Here is a 21343-nt window from a genome sequence, read left to right as displayed (position 1 = left end):
ATATGTATCATTGGAACAATGTCAAGTTTCAGTTTAACAGATACTTTAAATGATATTTTCTGACATAAATAGAATATTTTGGATGGTCTCTGATATGAAACTTAAACATGCATGCTCATTTAGTGATAAAGGATGCGCTACATCCATTGCTGAACCCAGATCCATTTTGTACTTTAAATATCAATTTATATTTCTACTTCTGTGTTTTGGATTAAAGTTCTCTTTCAACATACTGTGGTGGTACTATTACATTAAAAAAACTATCAACTTAACAAAATATTATGCGTCATTTCAGCAGTTTCTTTAGAGATTATCGATCCTAATTTGAATTTGCAAAATATGAAACATTGTAACATAACTATCAAACGACAAGTTCCAGCCTTTACCAAAATTACCATTTTGGCGTTATAACATACATCCTGGAAAGCTCCAGGAATAGCTATGACATTTGAACGTGTCTAATTAATTGGTAAAGAGCGTCATTATCTGCTAGTACTTTATTGTTCCTTTGTTGTCGATGAAGGTGCTCACCTGGTAATGATGTATAGGCGTCAGAGCCCGCCTCCACATCTTGCAAGGTTACTTCAAGGTTACGAATCTGTGCGTCACCATTGGTCAATAGGTGTATGTGTTTTTTAGCTGATAGATTATCGATCTTAACCTTATTGGTCATCATACTTTCATCTCGACCGATCAACCAATACGTGGTCATCTCCCCTTTGCCCTGCAGTGATACAACAATGAAAAATACATGTTGTTTTAGGTCATGATACAACAATGAAATATACATGGTGTTTTAGGTCACGATCTTTGAGTCACTACATCTGTACTGGTTGTTTGCTTCGAACGATCAGTGGGAATATTGTCTACAAGGATATTACTTTGGTTAGAAACTAACATATATTCAATCAAACACTAAACGACGGGTTCACATGTGCAAGAAAAAGGTATTTCCTTCAACTTGATATTCTACGTCAACCGATACAGGTTGAACCTTGACCAATAACAATAAGAATAGGTCTTAGCTAAAGCAGAACCCACACAACCCCCATCTCCCTCTCTCTCTCTCTCTCTCTCTCTCTCTCTCTCTCTCTCTCTCTGTCTCTGTGTGTGTGTCTCTCTCTCTGTCACACACACACGTATATTGATATTAGCACGTGTCCACACATATATATATATATATACACACACGAAGACATATAAACACATAAAGAAACACGGGAATACGTGTCATCAGTCAAAACAAAGAACTGCATAGTTTTGTCACCAATGCGTGAAATTAGAGGATTTACCAAATTTGATAATGTATTTTTTTTCACGACGTACCTTGATTGGTATCGTTCCTCTCTTGATGCATATGTACCCGCCAAACCTGTCCAACTCATCGTGAGTAGAGCTACTTATATGGATCTTGTAAGCTGGTGGACAAAAAAATCAGTATAAAAGTAGGGAATCACATGAAGCAAGCAGTATACATAAAACATAAATACCAAACAATAATCAGTCACGACTACTTTCAGTCAGCGAGCGCTTTTAATAATACTGCTGCAATATCACAACGACGGATACCGGCGACCTTGAGATTCCATCGTCCGTAAAAGTTAAAATAGCTGTGAAAAATATATGAATGGATAATTGCAAACCAGTGTTTTCAATGAACTGCCCTACGTGTAGCATAAAAATTGTTTGTTAATGCCATTATGGCATTATCTATATTCACTTGACATAAACATTGTGAGGTCATTTTGGACTTTCCTCCCACATACAAATGACACACATTTAAAATCTCACTCACTCACTCACCTTCTCCGTTCGACTCCATCCGCGAGGCTGTGTTGACCGTGTCTCCAAACAGACAGTAACGAGGCATTTTCAGACCGACCACCCCGGTGCACACGGACCCTAGAGGAGGTAGACAGGTTATGAATGAATACACTACAATCCTGTTTTTTGGTAGAAATGCCAAACCGATACCACCCTTTCCGAAATATAGTATGTAATTATGAAAATTCAAAATATTATTAAAATGATCTTGTAACAAAGTCCTTATAACAAAACGTTTGTAACAAAAACGTTTGTAAGTAAATGTAATATTCACTGACCATTGTAAACATATATACTACAAGGTTTGTTTTGTTGTGTGTTTTCATGGGTTTTTTTGTGTTTTGTTTTTGTTTTGTTTTTTAAAAAAACAAAACAAACTGTATCATAAAGAAAATGGTGTCATTGTCGGAAACGAATATGAACCTTCTATTTTCGAAAATGTTTTTTTCCATTTTGCTGTCAAGTCAAGTCAAGTCAAAAGGTTTATTGTACAAAAGGCCTCCGGCCCATATACAAGATAGTATGTATATAACAAAAAGTTACACACAGGGAGTAACACGTTCTTTAATCAATTCTTTTCTTTTAGCTAATGCATGTTTAATATATAGTGTAAGGTTTAATATTTGAGATTCGTTCTTAGCAATTAAAACATATACGAGAGCTTGCGATGGTGGCATCTTTATCAAATGATCTTTAATATATTTCTTTCGAAGGTCACTATAAAATGGACAGACGAACACAAAGTGAATTTCATTCTCTGTTTCTATATTGCATAACTGACAAATTCGTTGGGATTTTGCAATGGACACCTTTCTTCCCTTATTTTCGACACGGTCTAATAAACCTAGTCGATATTTAATAAAATGGTTCCTTAAAGTTTCCGTCGTGAGTATTGATAAATAAATTTCTGGTTGGAATAAAGTCTTGAAAGTTCTGTAATAAGCGTAACGTGAGCTATCTTCTAAAGTTGAATGCCATTCCTGGTAAAACATATTTGCAGACCGCGTTCTAAATTCCTTAAGAAACATGTCTACACTTCCAACTGATTGACATAACCATATGAAACCATAACCATGGGAAAATAGAAGATTCCTTATATGCGTTACCCATGTAATTGTCCCCATGTTATCTAAATGTAAAAGCATATTGTATGCTATTTTAGGAAGACGCTGTTCGTGCATATGAAGAAGTCTGAACCAGTATTTTAAACATCTAATTTGGGAATTAATATATATGGGGTATCTACCACATTCACCATATACCATACAATTTGGTGTAGAAGATCCAACACTAAGAAATTTTGTACATGCTAATAGATGGACCTTCTCCAAACATTCATACCGCTGGAATCCCCATACATCTGAGCCGTATAATAAAATTGGTTGTATCTGGCTATCAAAGAGTTTAAAGAATATTTTAGGTGGTATGGGTCCAACTTTATGAACAATTGAAATTACACTAATTAGAGCTTTCTTTGCACGCAATGATAAATCCTTCGTACATTTGTTCAAGTTCATAGTATGTGAAAACCAGAGTCCTAAATATGAATAATGATCCACTACATTGACCAACTGACCATCAAATACCCATCTTTCTTTCAACGCTATTGGACCACCTTTCCTAAAGATCACAATTTTAGTTTTATCTAGATTCACAGATAATTTCCATTCATTTGTGTATGCATTTAGAATTTCTAGTTGCCTTTGGAGACCAGCCACAGTATCTGACACTAAAATAACATCGTCTGCAAACAGTAACATCACAACTTCTGTTAGATCTGATAACATTTGGATGCCATGCTTACCATTTGAAGCTATTTCAAGATATAATTCATTAATAAAAAGCGAAAATAAGATTGGACTCAGGATACAACCCTGTGTTAAACCCAAAGGGCAATCAAAGAGATCTGTCACACCTTCCCTGCAACGAACACATGATCTCACATTAGAGTATATTGCTTTTATGATAGCAAATATTTTCCCCTGTAGTCCAGCTTTCCGAAGACATTTCCATAACTTAGGGCGGTCAACTGAATTAAAAGCTTTTTTGAAATATACAAATGCTACAAACAATTTATGTTTTCGACGTGACAACGTCTTTTGGATAAGTGCGTAAAGAGTAAATATATGATCCGATGTAGAATAATTCTTCCTAAAGCCTGCTTGAAATTCAGCAATTTTATCACGCATGTTTACCCATTTAGAAATTCTATTATTTAGTATTGATGTAAACACTTTTCCTAGTATGCTCATCAGTGAAATACCTCTGTAGTTATCTGGGTCATTACGGTCACCTTTTTTATGAAGGGGAATTAGTATGGAACATGACCAACTGTTGGGGAAAACACCCTTTTCAAACAACTTATTAAAGCACATTGGAAAGGCATAACTGCAAATCTGGAACACTTTAACATTTCAATAATTATATCATGTGGGCCTGCTGCTTTCCCCCTTTTTAGGTGATCAATTGCATCAGATATTTCGCTTTCAGCAATAGGCGAATCTAGAACAAGTTCATCAACATCAGTGTAGCGTTCAGTAGAATCATTTTGCATGTCATCAATTTCTGTGTTTAATATTGTTTCAGTTGAGAAAACCTTCTTAAAATGACTAAGCCACTGTGCTTTGGATATGTTGTCTTTAGCATGGGCTCCATATTTCAGGAATCGTATTTCTTTCCAGAATGATGACGCGTTGCTCATAGAATTTACCAGTTTGTCTTGTTTACGCCTACTTAAGTCGACTTTGAATTTCCGACAAGAATTCGTATATTTATTTTTACTTTCACAAAATGTCTTCCGGTCAAGACTAATACGGGTTAGCCTAAATCTTCGCAGTGCCTTGTGGGCGTTTCGCCTCGCAGTCCGACATTCAGCATTAAGTGGGGAGACTTTATCAATGTTACATTTTAGTTCTTTTCTCATACAAGATGATGAATCCAGCATAAATTGAACAAAATCATCAATTGCCTCTTCAATGTTATTATCAAGTTTACAGACGAGTAGTTGTGTAGTAGACGTGATTCCTTCTTGCATCAAATAAATGTCAGATAATTTGTCATTCCATATCAATTTCTGTATAGTGACGCCCTTAGGTGTTAACTTGCTGTTTCTTCGATACATATTTGGGAATCCACAAGTCAATTCTAGAGGCAAGTGATCAGATTCCAGACGATCGCCAATATTCAACATGTTAATATAGTCGAAGAAGTCAGGAGAACATATGAAGTAATCATTAACGCTAGCTCCTTGATTACCACAATAGGTAAATTCTCCCAGCTTATCTCCATAAAATCTCCCGTTGACAATAAACAATTGGAATGTATACAACATACCTAACAACAATTGGCCAAATTTGTTAATGATGGTATCATGAGATTTCCGATCTCCAAGTGATATGCTGTCATCATCAGGAAATACACAGCTACTATGAGTATCATCGTTTTGTAAATCGGCTAAAGGATTATTCAGTTCACCTGTACGAGCATTCAAATCTCCACATATCACATTCATAGAATCTCTAAACTTCGACTGATTATCTAACAAAAACCCTTCCATCTGTGCAATACTACAGTCTGAGCTCACTTGGTTATAGTACGGCGAGCCAGCTGGTGGTATGTACGTACATATCAAGTTGACACTTTTATCGGTTTTAAGTAACACTTTTGATATGTTAAAGCACAGGAGGTTGTGAACCTCTGATTCAATCATCGTACAGAATTTACTTACTGAATGATGGAAACACACACATACACCACCGGACATTGTCGTAGTCAGATATCTCTATTGCTGGGCTATAATACGTGTCATAATCGCCTAACCAGTCTTTGATAAAACCGCTGTCGACAAAGGTTTCCACAAGACGTATTATTTGGAATTGCTTTAAGTACGAAATAAAGTCACTGTCAAGAATTTTGTTTCGTAATCCGTTAATGTTCCAGCAAAGGAAAGCAAATGTTTCGTCGGGGCAGTCAACATTTAATGTAGCACCGGTGTCAGCCTTGATCGGTCCTTGTGTCCGATGTCGATGTTTATAAACTGCTTGGGATTCAATGTTACCGTTTAATTACATGAGCCATAGAAAGGCATACAAGGTGATGTTTCTGTAGGTTCTTTTAAATAGTTTTATACTCCTAGCTGTACGGTGATTACACGGTGGCTTGATGCATCATCCGAGGCATCTTGGAATGGGTTACAGCTATCCGATAAAATACATGTTTCCATCTTTCCGCTTTACCTTGCTCGCCATGCACCCCTGCTATTTGGTCAGCTTACCTGAATGCAGACCCACCCTGATTCTGAGAGGTTCTTCAGGCTTGTGTGGAATGATGAAGTTGCGACTCGCCTCCACAAGGTCTAGAGCCATATTGGCAATTTCACACGCATGCTGGACTGTCTTCTTCGGGACCCCCGACACGACCATGTCTGTGAGGGGAAGAATCGAACCATGCAAACGACGATCATACAGAATCATTTAGGAACATGTGCATTATGTTTGTATAGTCTACACAACAGGTAACCGAAGATATGTATTACAAGGAAAGTAATGTTTGGGAAGTAAGACGTTCTTGCGAGTTGAAGCATTTCCTGGACTGTGTTTCAGTTTTTGAAAATAGACACTTGCGTATCGAGGTGGGGGATGGTTTCGTTTTGACTGGGGCGCAACGACTGGACATAACACATTGTATGGATATAGGAAACAGAACCTGAAGCTATACCTGTTGGATAAATATCCGGGTTAGAATTGGTCTTCAGAAACCCAAGATGTAAAAGGCGACTAAGGGGATCGGGTGGTCAGGTTGGCTGACTTGGTTGACTCATGTTACCATATCCCGATTGCGTAGACCTATGCTCATGATGTTGATCACTAGATTGTCTGGTCCAGACTCGATTATTTATAGACCTCACCTATATGAGTGAGTGAGTGAGTGAGTTAAGACTTAACGTCACATCGGTAATATTTCAGCCATATTGTGACTAGAATATTTAATTGTATTACATAGTAATTTATGGTAAATTATAAAAACCTGTCAATGACAAAGAGTAAACCGACTAGAATATCACAGTATCAAGAAATAAAATTAGCAAATATCTATAAAATAGGACAGTACAATATAACAAAGGGCAGAGGATCGCCAACAACCGAAAGCAGACCCTGCCTCTATATAGCTGGTTTACTGCTGAGCGTAGCGACACATCACAACCCAGCATCCTACTGAGTGCCATTATACTGCTTTAATTATTCACACCTTGTACCAGTGACAACATTTACAATATGCTACATTTGCCGCAGTGTTTACAGATATTTTACGGGTGTTTTCTTGGATTTTGGCATTCGTAAGTGAGCGCGTCTGGCCTATTTTAACAATATCGCGGTGCGTTAGCTGATGTTGAATAAAATCCTGAAATGATGAGGTCTTCACACGTTTAGGACTTTGACAACAGCCTCGAGATATGATTATGACATGCATGGAGACGTTACCGGGGTGAACAAGAATCCCAGCCAACCATACTTTGTCTCTGTCATACACAAATATACCAGCACGGGATTCACACCAGAAATGGGCTTCACACATTGTACCCACGTTGGGAATAGAACTCGGGTCTACGGCGTGCCGAGCGAACGCTTTAACCACTAGACTACCCCACCACTCTCACACAAGGTACTTCTTGGATTGGTTCATCCGTGACCTTCTCTGATCCCGAGGATAAGCTGTCACAGACGATGCAGTTTTGGATAGATTATAGTATCTACAAGAAAGGGGATAAGAACATATTCTCAAAGCCTCCTGAATGACTGGAGAACAATGTACGTACTTGGCTACCATGCCACTCTAAGAATGAGATTAAAAGATAAATTTCGGACGTTTGTAAATGTATTATGACTATTAACTAATCGGTGAAGTCAACAACAGCCTGCCTCGAGAATGCCCTCAGTCGTTATCTACCCTGTTCGAATTCCAGTGACTTTGACTCTTGAGCAATAATGATTAGTTGGTTGTTGTTTAACGCCGCGCCCAGCAATCTTCTACCTATCTGGCTGCCATCTGTAAATAACTGAAACTGGACCAGAAAATCCAGTGAGCATCGATCTACGCCACTAAGGATCCGATGATATGTGTCAACCACGTCAGCGAGCTTCCCGATGGTAGTAGCAAATGACGACAAGCATGGGTTGCTGAAGACCAATTCTAACCCAGATCTTCACGTGTTGTATGCGATGATGACAGCAAGAACTACACTTACATGCATCGCCGATGGTTTCGACCTTGTAGACATCGTGCATGTCTATTATGCCGTCGAATGTGGTGTAAAGCTTATTGAGGAGGGCAACCACCTGTATGGGCGTGCTGCTCCCCGATAACGTTGTAAAACCAACAATGTCACTGAAGAATATCGTACAGGCGTCGAAACTTTCTGCTGATATTGGTTTCCCCTGCCTCAGAACATCCGCCACTGCCATTGGAAGCATACCTATAATATACGATAAATGAATGCTGTGTGACGTTTATGTATGTTGATCAGGTCCAGTCGTATATGTAGTCAACTTAGTACCCTTGTCGAATGGATATACCTTCCCGTGTTCTATTTGACCTTAGACTGAAATAGATGGTTTAACGATTCATGCCAACCATTCATGGGCGAAAAGAAAGTAGTGAGGCATACATAAAATATGCTGGGAACGGAAAGTCTCCCCAAGTACGAAAGAGAAATGCATCTTACTGTATAAAAGTCTGTCTGTTTTCTGTTTTTCTGCGTAAAGATCTTGCGTCCTCTCAGCTACCGTGGCTTCCAAATGTTTGGAATATTTCTCCATCTAAAAAGGAAACAGTCATGGTAGAACAACAAGTATTTAAATATCAACAACACAATATTACTGATTATTAAACGTGAGTGTATGAGCGAGTGTGTAAGTGTGTAATAGAGTCTAGACTAGACAGCATGAGCATCGATCTACGCAACTGACATACGATGATATGTGTCAACCCGATCCCTTTAGTCGCCTCTTACGACAAGCATGGGTTACTGAAGATCAATTCTGTCCCGGATCTTCACGTGTCATAGTGATGAGAAGTAAAGCGTACATTAACTCACTTACTTACCATATTCATCATCAGGTCGACGGCGCTCAGTTTGTTGGGGTTTATTCGATGCAGTGTCTTCTTTGCGGATTCATAGGATGGTCGATAGTCGGGCTTTTGGTGCCAGCAGCATTCTATCAACTGAAACAAGGTTTCACCCAGCAATGATGCAGTTTGTCGACAATCGAGTCTGGACCAGACAATCCAGTGACTGACATCATGAGTATCGATCTACGCAATTGGTAACGATGACAAACATCTACCAAATTAGCAACCTTTAACGACAAGCATGGGTTGATGAAGACATTCATATTCGAATCTGTCTCGTGTAGAATATAGTGCAAAGCAGTAAAAGGCACAGTTCATTTTTACGTGAAATAGGATAGCTGTCTTCTGTAGAAATATTGCCAACTCAGCTCAAGAGACGAACGATAAACACTTACAAAGGCTTACAGTCCAATTTACGGCCTTATTATCGTCACGTCAAGAAAATAGGACCTCAAAAGCTAAGTCCTAGGAGTAAACATTACACACCATTATTAATGTTCATGAAATAACTGACTAACGAGCAACAAACCCACAATCCTACTGACAATTTGAAGCAATCATGTACTGGAACATGGTCGATAATATTCATCAACCAAACCTCTGTGTAACTGATATCTCAATACGCCTATATTCACCAAGTCTTTATCACAAAAATTTATTAACCGTTGTTAGTGATTCACACTCGCAAACATCCTAGCAGAATGGCACACCTCTATGATATAGTGTGGAACGTCACATACGTACTCTGCGCCTTACCTCTGTGAAATCCAATGGAATGGCATATACCTACTGTCGTCCACGTCAAGATAATAGGACCTGATAAGCTCAGTCCAAGAATGGCTCATACGTACTCCTTTCTCTATACCATACTTCTTTGTAACCTACAGACGTGGTCACGCAACACCTACTCCATACTTTACCTCTGTGTAATCCTGTGGGCAGGGACAAGCATTATCAGGGTCCTTCTGCCCCCGTAGATCTGGAAGCAGGGGTCTCCAGTTAGTTGGTAGGTTGCAAGGATCAGCGTCCTAAAACAGAACATTACAGAAACGTGGATTGGTTATATGAAGTAACATGACTCACACTGAAACCTGATTCATGAACAATACGGTGGCTAACCTGATAAGGATCATTCCTTGTCGCTATCTCAAGGAGAATGATAGAGAACGGATAGACATCCGAGGCGTAACATGGTTTAGCAGTACGCAGCTTTATTTCAGGGGCGATGTATACAGCGTTTCTTTTCTCTTGGTACTCCCTCTCCTCCTGGTCTTCCTTTGCCGCATCCTCCCTCCTGTAGGTTGCCAGTCCGTAATCTGGTGAAAACACAACGGATATTAGCCGTACATTGAACTAAGTAACATCGAGAAAGTGAGGTTAGTCTTGTGTTTAAAATTCTCGAGCTTCCTGTATAGGCTGTTGTGGATAACAGTTGTTTTTTGTTTAATGTTTAACGCCATGCTCATAAATTCGGGAATGGATTTTTTTCAACTTACATGCAGAGTATGCGTCAGGTTTCAGACATGCCATCGACTAATTTGTCACTCCAATCACGTTTGTCTCAAGGTCTAAGTCGTATCGACCAAGTTCAAGGAGAGGCACTTCAGACAAACTGGTTATTTGCAGGCCGGGTTCATTGACCATTCAACACAAAATGGTGATATGGAGGGAGGGGGTCAACGATATATGGATACAGCTAGGATGCTTGAAATTCGAGGTCGTTAAAATGTTTAAAGATCTAATAATATCCGTTCCTTCCGCTACTTTACTCCAATTTGATTGACTTGCACTGGTGTCATCGGTGGGGTTAAGCCGCAATCATTTACATAGACAGCCACAGGTGATATGTGTGTATTTTAACTTCACATAAATTCTAGCGACAAATGTCAAGTTTTAAACACACACGCACACGCACACGCACACGCACACGCACTCACTCATTCACGCACGCACGCACGCACAGATACGCACGCATGATTTTCAGATTTTACTGTTCAGATTTGACTTTTACATTCTGTGTTGTGAAACTTATCAAAACATTCCGGGTTTGAATAGTGTTAACCTTGCGATAATCAACTGGAACATGTTGCTTATATTCGTTCCCAGGTAATTACCCTCTATGAACCATGGCATGGAATACAATGCGTTCTTGAAGAATCCTCACAGGGATAACATGTACAATATAGGCCTGGTGTTACAGAACTTCACACTGAAAGTAATAAATACGCGATGTTCAAGGGAGTCACGCACCTGTTATTTTGACCGTCCATCGATCGTCCACCACACAATTACTGGCCTTCAAACGCCCATGCAGGATCCGGTGACTGTGGAGGTAGCACATACCGCGAGCAATATCAGTAGCGAATGAAAACCTGAAAAAGAAAAACATTACATTTTACAGTCTATACGATACGAACAAAAGTCATAGTTTCTAGTCAATGTTAAGAACAATTGACTGGATATAACTCCGAGTGTCGGTTCATTTTATGCTGTAATGAATTTCTCGCTGTATACATTCTGTATACATTCTCGCTGTATACATTCTGTATTCATTCTCGCTGTATACATTCTGTATACATTCTCGCTGTATACATTCCGCGGCGGTAATTATTGAATGATCAATATTTTCATATTAATTTTCATTTCCTTATTTTTTCGTAATTACGAAATCTTCATAAATCTAGAAACGTGTGAACCTGACAATGATAATATGATACAGCCGTTTGCTACATTTCCTAGACCAAAACAGTGTTTTTGCCAAGCCTTGTTTTTGCTATGTTTGGAATGCTGCTGAACTAATCTACAACCGTATTAGCCGTGCTACCGACCATGCCCACAATGCAAAACGCAACCTTTCACTGAATTAGTTTGGTGCATTTTCAAATCCATTCTCCTGTTCGCATACACTTAGCCTTGTCTATGTTTGTTGTTTTACGCCGCACCCAGCACTAGTCCTGTTGTATTACGACGGTTAATTAAATATCAGACAATTTCGTGATCGACATTATGAACATCGATATGCTTAATAAGAAATACAAAGGGCTGAAATATAGAGAGTAGTTCTAATTCATACCCTCAAGGGTGCAACATTTGTCGAATGACGCAACTAAATACAATGGTTTTCGTTATCGACCACGTGCTAGCATGTAATCATTCCTACGCCCCAAGATCGATCACTCTTTTTCTGTTCCAGACTACATTAATTATACTCCGCCGATATATTGCGATGACATGTAACAGGTAAACCTTTACTTCAATCTTGTCTCTCGTGCAATTACTCTTATAAACTCTTCACAACCAAAATAAACAACAAATCTTTACTGACATAGGCCTAATACATTTGTCCAAGATGTAACCAATCACAGTCATCCCCCTGTCAACAAATACAAGTCTTTATTTGAGTTTAGTCTATACCTGTTCAATAATTAGACACAGACATAATAACTTGTGTTCTGGATGTTCTTGTATTGACAGTGTAATGAACCAGCTGACAAATCATTGTCCTTTAAAAGGATGTAAAGAATCTAAATTCAATCCCAAATTACTCCTATTTGTTAGTTTCAGTAAAACTGAGCAAATTCAGTAAACACACTAAATGTAAACGTATGACGTAAACTGTGATGGTGCCAATTTGCTTCATGGGGCAATCTCTCTGTTCTTTATCCTATGCCAATATCCTTATCCATCTTTTATTTAAATTAGCGTCTTTGCAAATACGAAAGATACGATATAGATTACGTATCTTTCATACAGGGATACGAATCACACGAATACGAACATAATAAACATAAGACGGTTTGGTTTTGTTGTAGAAATTGCTGATGTCTATGTAAGATACGTTTGCATGCTTCTCACTTATATTTATTTTAACAAATACAAATGATAAAATAAGAATGGTTTCAACAACGTCATCTGCCAGGTTACATTTAGGCCGTGCGTCAATACATTAATGCATTACATCCTGACGAACATCATCAGACAATGGACAGTATAATAATGCATATTGTCCATCCTGAACGCAGTCAGAAAGTCAAAACATGAAGACTTCTTAATAACGTCCGTCATGGCTGTCCTTTCGGATATTGCCATGTAGGACGATAATGAAGTCCGTTGTTATGCTGTAGTCTGGAGATGCTGTATAGAAGCAGCTTGTTTCCTTCGTCGTCCCTGTTGCCTAGAGACCAATTGTTTGCTACATGCCAGTCGTGTTGATGGTACGTGAATTGCTTCTTTCCTACCTGGGATAATGTATGTTATACTCAGAAATTATTGTCAAAGTAAACAAAATGTTCCTTGTGGAGATTTTGTAGTGTGTTTGGATTTGTCCTTTTTGCTACCTTGATTTTACGATCAGCCCAACTAAACATTTTCAATGTCTCGTAAAAATGTACCGAGGGGTCAATAGTGTTTGATGAAACTTTCCCATTGAGGTATTTTAGGTGGGAGCCAACTCATATCACTACTAGGTGGCACATATGTTCTCTTTCCCATGCATTTGTAAATGGTGTGTTCACACAGGGTCCAGTAGATGGTGGCTATATCCAGCATCATGGTTCCACATTAGACACTGCTATATGCCTGCTCCTGAACATCCCATTTGACACCAATCCTCACTCTACAGTCTGCGACGAGCTAAACGCAGCAGTGAGCATCAGGCAAAGTATGTTTTCATGCTTTCAGCCACTCACCTCGAATCTGGGCAGGTTTCCTCACACTATGAATCCATGTATACAGCCATTGAAAAAACCGAACTTTTAGCCACAGAGCTGAAATGTATATTGCCATATCTCACAAGGTAGGGTCATAGGGTAAGGTCATAGGGAGTGAAGTACCCGGGTAGAAAATTTGGACGCGTCTCAGCCTTACTGTCTTTATATTTGGGAGAACGTGTTTCACTTCTTCCTGTGAGATGCCTGGTTCCGTTCGGTATCTACATCACAATATTCTCAGTCTTATCTGAGCTAACCTTCAGTGGGTGGCTTTCTCGGAGTCTTCAGTTCCTGATAACATGATACAGATCCATTGTCAGATCGCACTTTGTACGCATCATCATCCACATGTTAATGGACCCGTGAAAGTCCGGGGCAGAATAAGCCTTCAGCAACCTATGCTTGCCATAAAAGGCGACTACGCTTGTCGTAAAAGACGACTAACGGGATCAGGTGGTCAGGCTCGCTTACATGGTTGACACATGTCATCGGTTCCCAGTTGCGCAGATAGATGCTCATGCTGTTGATCACTGGATTGTCTGGTCCAGACTCGATTATTTACAGACAGCCGCCATATAGCTGGAATATTGCTGAGTGCCGCGTTAAGTTAAACTCACTCAGTCAGTCAGTCACTCACTCCTGTTAATACCAACTCCCACTTTCCATGTTTTCTGACAAAAACCACATTGGTCAAAATCACACAGATTCGTATTCCTTGACAACTGGCATGACTACCACACTTACGCACTGCTTTTCAACAGGTCACATCCCGTTCCACAGTATGCACAATATGTCACCATGCATTTTTCATCTTTGCTATCTATTTGAGCCAGTACTAATGAGAATAGGTGCCCAAGGAGTTACGTTATCCCAACAATCCCCCTGATCATTTGGTATAATTGTAACAGAAAACGACAGTGGCTTCATATAGATGCATGTAAATATCTCAAAGAAGGGATCACTGAATTCAGTATTATACACAGGTAAGCCCTGAACAAAAGTACATTGCAAAATGAACACCCAGGGTAGAAGTGTGAAAGGGTGTATCGTGTTAATTTATACCTTGTGCTAAATTACATAGAGATACAGACCTCATGGCCTGTTGGGAATGATTTTATCACTTCTAGAGAGTGATTAATGCACAATCGTAATGCACAATGCACAATCGTAAGCGCCTGTAGCCTAGCAACTCGTTCATACTTATTTGCGTCACTCAATCATTACATCGCCGTTGTACCAAGTAATCGATGCTTTAAGAGGCAAAACAATCATGTTAATCTTTTTCATGTATTTACTCTCTTTAAAAAAACACATAACCTAACTTAACACATGCTATATTGGGGATAACACTTCCTCAGAAGAGTACATATCCTCGTACCTTTGTTGAGTCCCATCCAGGATTTGAAACCAGCCGCTGACTCTAACAAACATCCGTCAGAGGTCAGCCGTCTAACCCACTCAGCCATCACGGCACTCATACACACAAACACACACAGAGAGAGAGAGAGAGATAGAGAGACAGAGAGAGAGAGAGAGAGAGCGATAGACACACTAGACACACATGTGCACTTTGAAAACTTTTACATGTTAAATAGAACAGTTTTAATGTGACTCGATCGAGGGAGAACTTAGATTGACTATAAATAGACGTTGTGTAGGCATCCACTAATCATCCACTGTCTTTGATTGAAACTGGCATATCTGCGGACCTATCATAAACGCTGAGTAAGATAAAACTGCTTCATAATATCTCATGATCATCTTGTGTAGATACCTGCAGTGCGGAGTCGATTCCTGATCTGGACTAACACCTTGTCTCTAAGGAACTCCCTGCTATTGGTGGTTGCAGTCACACATTTGTAGCGGAAATGACGTAAATTTAGGTTTGTGCGCTACCTTAATGTAACGTCACACGCAGCGACCGTGAACGATTTTGATCATTGCTCGTCTAGTGCACACGGTTTAATCAGACAGTGTATTGACTCACGCCTACAGCGCAGGCCTCCTGTAATCTATGCATTCTCAGGGAGTGTCTTTTTTACTGAACTTGCCATTTTAATGCGTTTCAATGTTCATCACTCTCTGCGTTCCAAGGTCAGCGAGGTCGATGATAGGATCACGCGACTCGATGCACGTGATAGCTGTCTTTAATAACCACACTTTTCTCTTTTCACGAGGTTCTTCAGAGGTTTTTAGAAGTCGGTGTTCTAATGCACGACAAGATTTTCATGAATGTCAACTTCTTTCTATTGTTTTCACGACGTTTCTGGGCTATTCCTTGCCCCCTCGTCAGGTGGATGAGGCAAGGAATAGGCAAGGAATAGCCCAGAAACGTCGTGAAAACAAGAAAAAGAAGTTGGCATCCATAAAATCTTGTCATATATCACACTTTTAGTTCGGTCACCATGACCATGTATAAACTGTCAACATGACATTACCGTGTGTATGGCACAGTTACAGCAAGAAACAAGAAACATTATTTCCTCACCCCACGTAAGTGTTTCTGATTTTGTTGAGTATCTTAAACTTTGTTTTTGACAGATCCAGACTCAATTATTTATATGTCCCTAGTTGGAATATTGATAATACTGGGTTTAAAAAAGTACCTATTGTGATCAAGTGCAATGACGATGAGGTATTTTTGTGAAACCATCCCAGCTTCTCAAGGATAGACTCCAGAAATCTGATATTACAATGTTAACGTTGATTGTAAATTGATCCGTGATCATTGATCATTGATCATGTGCTTTGGTTACCTTTTCAGTTACAATTGATTGTTACTGATGTGTTATTTGGGGCCAAGGTTAAGTTGTAAAGTGCCATCATCCGATATTAATGTATTCGAATCCTCGATTCGTTATGATTATGACTTTGTGTTTTGTCGATTCCATAACGTGGAAGTGAATGAAAAAGCACAAGGGCTAAAATATCTACATGTACATTCATATGGTTTTTCTTCCATATTGAGATGGCAAAACATAAATAATGTTGACATGAGATGGCTAAACAGTGTTGGAAACGTTTTGTTATCCTTCCTACCATTTTGTTATTTTTGTTGATGTTAGTGTGCTGACTATTTCAGCGCTTGTATCTCATGTAAATGGAGACAATGATGTACCTGAATGCCCAGTTCAGTGGCACTTCGTCATTCTGGAGAACATCGTTGAGACTTCCCTTAGGGCAGTATTCACTGAGCAGGCACACGTCCGGCACTTCAACACACCCGCCAACGAACTTGCACAGATTAGGATGGTCCAGCTCTCTGCAACAGTCGTAGTAAAACAATGGTTTTAATGCCTATTGATCGCAACCGCTCCAAAATCTCAATGACACATTTTCATCACATGTTCCCAGAGCATGACATTACTTAACTTTCACCTGAAAAAGGTGTTTCACTCCATGCGACCGATGCTCAGATTTGCCAGTATTTAGGCTTAAAGTTGTTTTAAAAATCTGTTTCAGAAGTTAATACTCATTCTCTTACGTTTACATTCATTATTTTTATGCATAACCCAACCGTGTTCAATAAGGTATTATACTGGATTATGTTTTTTTAATTCTTCTTGAATTTGAAGCTAGTGTGTGGAATTTGATACTTTTCATTACAAGCGTTTTGTGCACAAGTGATTCTAACCTGCATAAAATGTTTTCCGTATCGATTACACTTTTGATAGGGTTATAAATAGTGTCCACTTTCATGCACATAGACCTGAACATTGTACATTGGAACATATCCATAGCCCGTATTCAGTAACCAATAACAGAAAGGTAACTAAGAAATCCACTTTTCTGTGCCTCATCGATTGCATTGTAAGCGTTTGATAAGGTAGAGAGAAATTGTCTATGGTATAAGCTGTTAAAACTTGGAATCAACGGAAAATTTGTTTATGCTGTTCAATCGATGTACAATAATTCTAACGCTCGTGTATGAATAAACAACCGTTTCGCCGATATATATAATGTAAATTCCGGTGTTAGACAGGGTTGCATAATGTCACCGACCCTGTTCTCTATTTACATTAATGACCTGGCCGAAGAAATTAACAACCTTAATTGTGGTGTGGAGTTTTCCTCCCAGCGAATGTTAGATTTCGTTGATAATTGGTGTAAACGTTGGCGTTAACTATTAATAAGAAGAAAACTAATGTCATTCATTACCGACCACGCTGTTTCAGTGGGTCACAAGTTGTATTCCAAGTTGGTGATATTACTATTGACTATGCCAGTGCATATAAATATCGTGGCGTTTGGTTACAGGAAAATAATGATTTGAACTTTACTGCTAAAGAAATTGCTACATCTGCAAGTTGTGCACTTTGTGTTATCATGTGTAATTTTAAATCTTGTGGTGGTTTGGGTTATAACGTCTTCAATACGTTATACAATAATTTTGTCCAGCCTATCTTATCCTATGGGCCAGCCATATGGGGTACAAATAATTCAGTTGTATAATAATTCAATACGATAATTCAGTTTTATAGATGCAGTACAAAATAAGGCCTGTAGATTCTCCCCGGGTATCGATAGTAAAACCCCAAATTCAGCGGTCCGAGGAGAAATGGGTTGCACTACTCATTTCTCTAAACAAAAAATTGAAATTGTAAGATTTTGGCGTAAGCTCTGCTGCACTGAACAGTCGAGAATACCGAGTGTCATATGCAGATGCTCCAATACTTTTTCGAAATCCTGGAATAAATTTGAAGTTACTATTCTTAACAATTTAGATCTCCCTGTGGTGGACTGTGGTGATATATCTAAAACGGAAACGTATTATGTCTCACAGTGGGTACGATCTCTAGATTGTCAAAATTGGAATGAAGAACTTTGGAACGACCGAGGGAAACCTAAAGGGAATAAACTCTGTACAAACAGAAAGTTTAAGAAATTATTAACAGCCAAACCATAAATTCTGCCTAGATCTCACCGTAGTATCCTTAGTAAATTACACTGTGGCGCCCTACCTCTGGATATAGAGGTAGGTAGATGTACACGCCCCAAAACACTCCTAGTGGATAGAATTTATAAATTTCGTGATAGCAATACAATTCAGGACGATGTCCACTTTTTGATTAGCTGTCCGCTATATTCGGACTTACGATATGACCAATGGGAAAATATACTAAATATTAATCCTTTTTTTTCTTTCTTGTCGCCTACCGACCAGGCCGCATTCATACTTAGTAATGCTAAGTTAATTAAACCTCTAGCTGCATTGGTAACTGTTTAATAGACATAAACGCATATTGTAGTCCTGTAACTAAATATACAACACTTTACTGGTGAACATGGAACTGTCGATACATTTTTCACTTTAACCTGATTTTTATTTTTTTTTTTGTTTTGTTTTGTTTTGTATTATTCTATTTTTGTTCTCCCACTGGTGCTTTACCGTGATAGATTATTCACTCCATGCATTACTATACGTTCTTCAATGTCTTGTGTCTCGTAGGCCATATAGCCGGATGTCATATCAGTTTTTCAATCATGTATGTACATTCTATATATTTATAACATGTGACATATAAATAAAAAACTTCTCTCTCCTTGTCTCCTCGTATTTACAGCTGAAAGGAGTAACTAAACACAGTAGAGTATATTCCCACAGTTACCCACTGGCGGTACTAGATTAACGCAGTAAAGTTGATAGCATCAGACTGTTGTTATTTAAGCTATGTTTTGAAGAGAATCAATGGGGAGTGATTACTGGCTGTGCTGGACTTCCTGTTATTATCAATCTGATCTGAAGACCGGTAATTGATTGATTATCCATAGCTATTCTGTCTGAGTAATACAGACAGCTTTTAAGAAAATGTTTAATACTCTTGGCAAAATGTGGTGATTTGAGCCTGCAGACTGAGATTAAGACTGCTAAGAGTTGTTTAAAATCTCACTCATTCGGGTTGATATACCCAGGGGACACAGGATAGATTTAAAAGTCAGCTTTCATTTCACCAGTCCCACACATAAGCATTTTTCTCTATCAATGTAAAGATTGTTTATTCCGTAGTGAGCATTCTGGAAAGGTTATAATTCATCTCAGATGGTTTCTTAAACATATACTTGAAACATGTTATTCTACAATGTCTTCATTAATAACTTCAGGCCTGTGTAACATGGCCTGTGTAATTATCGCGGTTTGATCATAAAAAAAATAACAATGGTGATCTATTGCTTTATACATCATGATCAATTCGTCTTATGTGATTAATTCATTCATTTTATTTAACACAATAGATCATGTCATATTGTAATATGGATGCTGATTCACGAATACAATGAAATTATACGCTTTAAAACGTTTACAATTGAAAACATTGGGAGATAAATCGGAGTCAATCAAGGTTGATATGATAATCATGAATATTTTGAGAGTGCATCACCACTTGCATTTCCTTATGAGGGGCTATCAAATATGGTATTGTATGATACTGAAGAATGGTTTCTGTCATTCGAATACACGTAATATTGACATGGGCCTCTAGATTCTGATCATGTGACAGCTAATCACTTGTACCCACACTGAAACGGCAGGAATGGAGGTATCGGGGAAACAGGCTATAACTCAGAGCGTTAATCCCTTGTAACAACACTGCTCCTTTGGGCCTGGGACTTAGTGGGAAAATAGGTTTTGGGCTCGGCGGGAATAGGGGAAATCGGATTTTGGACAGGAGGCGGGAGGCGGGAGGACACCGAATGTACTATATGGGACTCAGTACTCATTCTGCTGTCAACATCACGTTCATGTGAATGATATAAACCATTCTTTAATGCCATACAGTTATTTGTGTCATGTACATACCAGACGTATTTTAGGCTTGAAAGATGATTGGTGTATGGCATGAAATTTGGATGTGTACCATGTGGATGTGTGTAAGAAATGGCTAGAAACACTCACAAATGTGTGATGCATGACAATTGTCAAAATTATTAATCTACAGTGAGTTATCAATCTTTTTCAAAACAGTCAAAATCAAGCATGACACGCCATGCACGTGTAGGGGGGTACAGCGTTGTGCACGTGCATCACATGTGTTGTTTTTAGGGGTGGTAACGGTTATCCATATCAAAAGTTCTGGTTCCCTAATATTCTTTGAAGAGTTCAAGCTATCTAAAACGGCATTCATTATGACTGAACAAGATTGCAAGATTGTACAGCTGATAATAAATATACAAGCAACGGATGGGATTCATATTTCATATCGGTGTTGACAACCTGCCGGATTGGACAGATGCCGGTTAGGGCCGCGTCAACTGTATCAACTGTATCTATCCGTTAGGACCCGTTAGGACCCGTTAGGACCCGGAATTGATCTTCAGCAACTCATGCCTGTCGCTTGAATGGGTAGTGTGGTCAGATTCACAGACTTTGTTACACCTGTAATCGTATCCCAGCCTACATTCATGTTTATGATGTTGATCAGAGGATGTGCTGACCGAATCAATTAAAGAACGCCGCTTTAGTAAGAAACGAACAAGCAAAACCAAGACGATAAACAAAACGATACGGACCTGACTGTTTTCACTTCAAGTCGGATGGCTTTCGTGAGAGCAAAGGTATTCTTCCGTATTTTCCTGACGGCAATCGTTCGTCCATCGCTGAAAAGAAAATCAATAAAGGTGAGGAGAGATTAGGTTTTAGTTAACAGACAGGAAACAAGCTCGTGCACACGTGTTTTTCACAG

At 38.9% G+C, this 21343-nt stretch overlaps 1 protein-coding gene across 1 annotated transcript in view; it reads right to left on the bottom strand.

The window, feature by feature from the left end:
* Positions 1-21343, bottom strand: part of LOC137291554 (atrial natriuretic peptide receptor 1-like) — a 57778-nt gene that overhangs the window by 2507 nt on the left and 33928 nt on the right. The window contains exons 8-19 of the mRNA XM_067822932.1: positions 21171-21257; positions 16780-16923; positions 11203-11324; positions 10072-10268; positions 9873-9980; positions 8926-9045; positions 8546-8639; positions 8069-8296; positions 6098-6247; positions 1804-1902; positions 1327-1418; positions 532-724 (exon numbers count right to left, since the gene is read on the bottom strand). Coding sequence (XP_067679033.1) covers positions 532-724; positions 1327-1418; positions 1804-1902; positions 6098-6247; positions 8069-8296; positions 8546-8639; positions 8926-9045; positions 9873-9980; positions 10072-10268; positions 11203-11324; positions 16780-16923; positions 21171-21257 — 1634 coding nt within the window. The remainder of the gene's footprint in view (positions 1-531; positions 725-1326; positions 1419-1803; positions 1903-6097; positions 6248-8068; positions 8297-8545; positions 8640-8925; positions 9046-9872; positions 9981-10071; positions 10269-11202; positions 11325-16779; positions 16924-21170; positions 21258-21343) is intronic.

The sequence above is a fragment of the Haliotis asinina genome, chromosome 7, assembly GCF_037392515.1.
Source record: "Haliotis asinina isolate JCU_RB_2024 chromosome 7, JCU_Hal_asi_v2, whole genome shotgun sequence".
Lineage (NCBI taxonomy): Eukaryota > Metazoa > Mollusca > Gastropoda > Lepetellida > Haliotidae > Haliotis > Haliotis asinina.
This window is presented reverse-complemented; position numbering and strand designations above follow the sequence as displayed.